Source organism: Sorex araneus, chromosome 4 (assembly GCF_027595985.1).
Source record: "Sorex araneus isolate mSorAra2 chromosome 4, mSorAra2.pri, whole genome shotgun sequence".
Taxonomy (NCBI): domain Eukaryota; kingdom Metazoa; phylum Chordata; class Mammalia; order Eulipotyphla; family Soricidae; genus Sorex; species Sorex araneus.
In genome coordinates this window covers 193,668,386-193,674,737 of record NC_073305.1, presented here as the reverse complement: position 1 = coordinate 193,674,737, position 6,352 = coordinate 193,668,386, and the positions used below count along the sequence as shown (strand labels likewise).

At 59.6% G+C, this 6,352-nt stretch overlaps 1 protein-coding gene across 1 annotated transcript; it reads left to right on the top strand.

Moving 5' to 3' along the window:
• Positions 1–136: 136 nt before the first annotated feature.
• On the top strand, positions 137–5,967 carry AIMP2 (aminoacyl tRNA synthetase complex interacting multifunctional protein 2). The gene is made up of 4 exons (XM_004617227.2): positions 137–271; positions 2,664–2,870; positions 4,287–4,518; positions 5,450–5,967. Exons 1-4 carry the CDS (start codon positions 137–139, stop codon positions 5,836–5,838), a joined length of 963 nt encoding a protein of 320 aa, XP_004617284.1. The 3' UTR covers positions 5,839–5,967.
• Positions 5,968–6,352: the final 385 nt, after the last annotated feature.

Sequence of the window (6,352 nt, the reverse complement as noted above, 5' to 3'; positions counted from 1 at the left end):
AATCGCACCGTTGGCGCTTTCCCGAACGCCCGCAGCCGCTTGGAAAGGAGGTGGCCGCAGTCTGTCGTGGCCGGCCCCGGCGCTTCCTGCGCGTTCGCGTCCCTCGCCCACCATCTCCCTTCCTTTGGTTCCCACGATGCCGATGTACCAGGTAAAGCCCTATCACGAGGGCGGCGCCTCTCTCCACGTCGAGCTTCCCACCTGCATGTACCGGCTCCCCAGCCTGCACAGCAAGAGCGGCGGTTCGGCGCCCGACGCGGGCCACGTGCAGGTAGGAGCTCGCCGGCCCGCCCCGCCCCCCAGCCCGCCAATGCGCAGGCGCGCGGCCCCTCCCAGTCCCCGCTGCCTCCTCGCTCTGCGCAGGCGCCGTTGCCCAACCCGGGGCTGGGAGACGCGTCACTTGCTTTGGCCCTTCCCTGGCTGCTGGCCGTCGGGTCATCCCCAACCTTTCTTTTTCTGCCTTGAAATATGTGCCAGGGACCGAGCAATAGTACGGCGCGGGGGTGGGGCGCGGCCCGGCGCGCCGTCGGGCCTCTGAGCGCAGGGTCAGGAGGAAAGCCCGGGCACCGGGTGTGGTACCGCACAAATTAAAAATTAAAAAATTAAATATTTGCCTGTTTTGCATCTCTTTTCATTTTTATTCCCTCTTACGGCAACTTAAACTTGTTAGGAGATTTTGCCCACCGCAGAGTGACCGGTTTATGCGCTCTTGGAAAAGTCCCGGGCTGCCAGTGGCGTGCGCCCACCTAGCCCACCCGGCGCCACCCGGCCCGGCCCGTCACGCCCCTTCCAGAGCAGCCGGCGCGTTCTTCCCCCTTCGGTCTGCCCCTCCGGCCTTGTGTCGTGTTGTGGGGGTCGCCTGGCTCCCGGCGCCCGCTCTCCAGCACACAGGGGCCTTCCCGGGCTGTTGAGGCCGATTCCCCGGGCACCGGGAGGGCGTGGGGCAGGTGTGCCCCCCGCTGTGCCAGGAAGTGCATTTTGCCTCTCGTGAGTGGAAGCCCAGGAGCTTGGCCTGCCCCGAGCTGCAGGTTATCCAGAGTTGCTGGGACATGAGGGCAACGCTCCTTTTACTCATTTACCTGTGATGGCCAGAGTTTGATCAAGTTGTGCTGGGGTTTTCCCTAGTACCGAGTTATCTCTGGGAACTTTGGGGGCTGCTCCCAGCTCTGCAGAGGCTGAAGCGGGTGGAGAGGGACCGAAGCATTCTTCAGTGCTCATGTGTCCAGCCGGTGTCTCTTCCCCCTGGCTGGACAGCGCCTCTGATGCATTTTGTGGAAATGGACAGTTTTGCACAGAGCACAGGGTGGACACCCCTGGCTCTCCGACTCACCTCCTGGGATGCCGCAGTGTGTCCTTGGCCACCGAGCCTTGTTGCTGTTTTGTCCATCCAGAAGGCAACATCTGGCATTTAAACAAGGGCAGAGATGAGAGAATGGCCACTGACTGGGGTCAGGGCCCAGAAGGACAGGGGGATAGTGTGAGAGGAGGGGGCATTTCTCTCGCCCCCACCTGAGGGAGGGCTGGAGGGGTGGTTCCTGTGGAAATAGGCAGGGCAAAGGGACCCAAATGTAGTGTTCCATGGACTTGATAGCCTGCGACGAGTACACCTGGGAGGGTGGGGCAGAGAATGACCCGGGGAGCAGACTGTCCTGTGGGTAAAGGGACCACACTTGGGCTGGTGTTGCGAGAGCATGGAGAGAAACGGTCACCACTGTGCTGACTAACTGCTCTCTTGAGTTCTGAGCCTTTGAGCTTCATGTCATCTCCCGTGTCTCCACTTGGTGGATTGTCCATGTGGGCGCAGACCGGGTAGCGTGACTGGGGAGGTTTCTTATTACTGCCTTTTCATGTGAGCCTACAGATCAAGTCTTCCTCGGCCATATTACATAGCTGCCTGCGGTGTATCATTATACCAGGCTGAAAAAAATGAAAGATCCAGGGGACAAAGGACGTGAGCATTTCCGTGTTTATGAAGTTAGATTTTACAGCAGTGGAGAAAGTTCCAGATGGAATGTGGGCACAGAAAATCATTGGCCCCCATGGCTCTGCTTCCAAGCCTCAGGATACTTACTGTATTGTTTTGGGGTGGGGGGTGTCAGAGGCTGCAGGGTCAGGGATTAAACCGGGAGCTCCCACATGTGCTGCAAGCAGGCCCGCCGCCCTGGGCGTGGACTCTGGGGGCCACTGGCTGGGTCAGGTACCTCGCGAGCTCTGCCTCAGAACCTGCACGTGTCAGCTGAGCTCCGGTCCGCTCTCCCTGACCTTTTCAAAAAACCCGTGGATTCCCTCCCCATCTGTTATATTATTGGATTACACTCTCACTTTTCCACATGCAGATACGTGCACGCGCCTTTTTGTATTTGCACAAAGTATTTTGAACAAGTTTGATTTGAAGAATAATCTGTATTGTTTTTTGTTCTTGTCTGTTCTTAGATTGAGAGTCTTATGGCTATCAGAGTGGTTCAGTCGCAGCTTTTGCTTTATTGCAGTGGCAGGGGGTCCCGTTGCAGGATGCATGAGTCGAAGGGAAATGAAATGGCCCTGCTATTGTGTTATAATGTCTTTAAAGATCTGCTGGGGGCTGAGCAGCATAGACCAGCAATCCCATCCAGACTGACGCTTGAAGTGAGCGGAAAGGAACATCCTGGTGTCGCTTTGTTTAGGCACCACCGCCTGCTTCGCTTCGAGCTCTCGAGTCCCGCCAGGATGACATCTTGAAGCGCCTGTACGAGCTGAAAGCTGCAGTAGATGGACTCTCCAAGATGATTCACACGCCGGACGCCGACTTGGATATGAGCAATATAATCCAAGCCGAGGAGCCCGCCGCTTTGTCCGCCAGCTCGCTGGACCTAAATTCAGTGCTGGGAAAGGTACACCTACAGCAGGGTGAGGGGCGGGGGGCCGCTCGGCCTGCTTGTCCTGCACTTGGGAGGCCCCTTACTTGGGCCGGCTCACAAGCTGACAGTGAAGTTGCCAGGCTCCAGAGCCACTGCTTGATCTTGTGAGGGGAAAGCTGGGGGTGTCCTTCGGGGCAGCAGCCTAGGAGCCTGGTGGCCAGCACATAGCCCGAGTCCAGTGGTCCAGCTACCAAACTGCCAGCCCCTTTGAAACCCGCTACACAAAGCCAGGGGCAGGCCTCCATCTAACAGGCTTTACTCAGGAAACCTAGTTTGCCGTCTAGAAGCTGGACCCGCAGCCTTAATGGGCGGCCTCTGTGGGGTCTAGAGCAGCACTCAGCCTTTTCACATCTGCAGATGGGGAAGAGAGAGACGTTTCCCCGATCAGCTAAAGGCTAAGAGAAACGGAACCTGGTTAGAGCCCCCTCACCTACAACACTGTCTTGTGGCTACTACATGGGAAGGTTTTGGTGGCTTACAGGCCCACGTGATATGAAAGTCCGGAATTTGAGGGTCCAAATGTTTCCTGCTCAGCCCCTCTTCCAGAGTTGATGCTAGAAGGCTCTACTGGAGACCTGCCAGACACAGGCAGGATTGCAGTGTCTTGCCTGGTACACGTTTGTGGCACTTTGGTGCCCCTGTGCCCCCATGCCCTCCTCCCCTGTTGTGTATCTGGGCACTCGGGCTGGCCAGCTGTGCCAGTTCCCAGCCCTGTGGTGCCAGAGTGCATGGGAGGGGGCGGTTTGGGCTGTCCCAGCAGTGCTCAGGGCTTACTCCTGGGCCTGCACTCCGCATCCCTCCTGGCAGTACTTGGGGACCATATAGGATGCTGGGGATTGAACCTGGGTCAGCCGAGTGCAAGGCAAGTATAGCTGAAACTGTCAGTGTGATCCTGCTGGGACATGAGGCAGAGGCCAGGGTGTGGGCACAGACAGGGCATCACCTACTGTCCCTAGAAGGTTGTGGCTCCCCAGGGTAAGGTAAGAAAGCTGCACCCGGCAGGTAGTGCCTCTGGGGCTCTGGGTAACACCCTCTGACCCCTCCAGCAGTGACCACTGGAGCCCAGGTCCTTGTTCTGGGATTCATCCTGATACTTAACTCCACCACAAATGGATACGGAAACTCTACCTGCCCAGGTGCAGCCTAGAACAATCTCGTAGGCGGAGTCATAACATTTTGTCTTTGTAATGTTGATTCAGACGGGGATGCCGTTTCCTAACAAACAGTTAAGCTGTTTTGTGGGGGCCAGCAGGGCAGGTTGGGGGCAGGCCCTAATGGGGCGAGTCCCCCACCCCTGCTGCGGGCTCAGATTTGGTTTGGTAGCTCTGGTCTCCTGAGGGCAGTGCCTGGCCCCCACGAATGCGCTCCCCGTGTCTGGCTTCCCCCCAGAATAACGGGGTGCTGAAAGACATCGTGATCAATGCCAACCCCGCCTCGCCGCCACTGTCCCTGCTGGTGCTGCACCAGTTCCTGTGCAGCCGCTACCGGGTCCTGTCCACGGTGCACACACACTCAGCCGTCCGCAACGTTCCCCGGAACCTGCTCTGCTGCTTCGGGGAGCAGGCCCAGCGGGGGCCGCGCCAGGAGTACCAGCTGGCCTTCACGCTCATCTGGAAGGACGGTGAGTGGGCGCGCCTGCGCCGCCACATGTGCGCCTGGACCGTCAGAGGTGACCAGCGGGGGCCCCCGCCTGCTGAAGCCCGTCAGACCTCTGAGAGGTTAAACCAGGTTCCCAGAGTGGATGGTGCCGCCCCTGTGGGCCGCTGAACAGTCCGGGAAGCCTCAGATCCAGTGGGGAGAGGAGGGAGGGCAGTTCCATGGTTCTCTTGAGAAAGGTAGTTTCCGGTGGGGGGGCCAGGGGACTGATTTTTTTTCCCCACCTGAAAAAGGGGGCAGTTGACCATGGGCTGCAGACAACAGTTGAGGCAGCTGAAAGAGTCCTGGCGCCATGGGTCCCCCAGAGTCACTCCTGAGCACAGCCAGGAATAGCCCTGGGCACCCAGCAGGACAGCTATTTTAGGACGCTAGGCTGGAGGGTGACTCTAGAAGCTGGACCTCAACCCGGGGCACCCTCCTCTCTGGCCCAGAAAATGGTTAGGGGTCCTGTGTCACAGGCAGAGAGGGACAGCATCGCGTCCCCCGTCCCCCCTCCAGTTGCAGCAGGGGCACTGACAGTAGTGTCTCCCAGGCCCCGTGAGGCCACAGGTGTGCCTGCCACAGGTCGTGCAGGATGGTGGCGGGCCCGGGAGAGCGGCCGCCTGTTCCAGCCTGGTCCTGCAGGGTCTGAAGTGCGCCTGGCTTGACCCTCAGGCATGCCTTGACACTGTTGCATGGATCTGGCTTGAGCGTGGCCCCTTGGAGACAGACCGGAAATGATGGTGGTGTTCAGATTACTCCTGGTGGGCTTGGGGGGACCACGTGGGATGCCGGGGTACAAACCCGGGCCGGCCACAGGCGAGGCAGGTCCCCTCCCCGCTGTCCTGTCGCCCCAGCCCTGAAACGGGCTTCCTGGGTGCTGTGCTAACTGGCTTCCTGTGGATCTTTCCTTTCAGTGCCCAAGACACAGATGAAGTTCAGTGTCCAAACCATGTGTCCCATTGAGGGTGAGGGGAACATCGCGCGCTTCCTCTTCTCGCTGTTTGGCCAGCAGCATAATGCCGTGACACTGACCCTCATCGACAGCTGGGTGGACATGGCCATCTTCCAGCTCCAGCAGGGCAGCAGCAAGGAGCAGGCCGCGGTGATCCGCGCCATGAACTCTGCGCTTGGGAAGAGCCCCTGGCTGGTGGGCAGTGAGCTCACGGTGGCCGACATCGTGCTGTGGTCTGTGCTCCAGCAGACGGGTGGTCGCGGCACGGCCTTGCCGGCCAACGTGCAGAAGTGGGCACAGGCCTGTGAGAACCTGCCCCCCTTCAGCTCTGCCCTCCGCCTCCTGAGCTGACCTGTCGTGACGGCCTCCAAGGCTCAGGGCTAACCAGGGTGCTCACTCCTGCCTCCTGTTGGCAGAGGATTGGGGCCACCACCCCTGTCCTGATTCTGGCCAGTTGTCAATAAAAGCCTCACGCAGTGGCGTCATTTGCACCGTCTTTGAAGCGGAGCATGTGCTGGGGTAACCGCATGGAGCCCTCTGCACTTGGGAGGATGCCAGCACTGGCCCACGGCTGCCTCCGGGGAAGGATGAGTGGGGGGGAAGCAGCAGGGATAGGGGAGCACACAGGCAGAAGCTGCTCCGGCCCCAGCTGGAGGGCACGGTGGGGAACTGGCTCTGGAGCCGCTCTGAGTTGGAGGCAAGAGAAGCAGCCTGGGTTCTGAGCCTGTCTGCAGCCGGAGCCGCCAGATTCTCTGGCCACTCCCCCAGCAGCTGTCAAAATTTAATGGCCAGCATGCAGGCCTGGGCGTGGGGCGGTGACTGGGGGACACGGCTCTCTGCAGAGCCTTGTAGAGATGGACCTAGT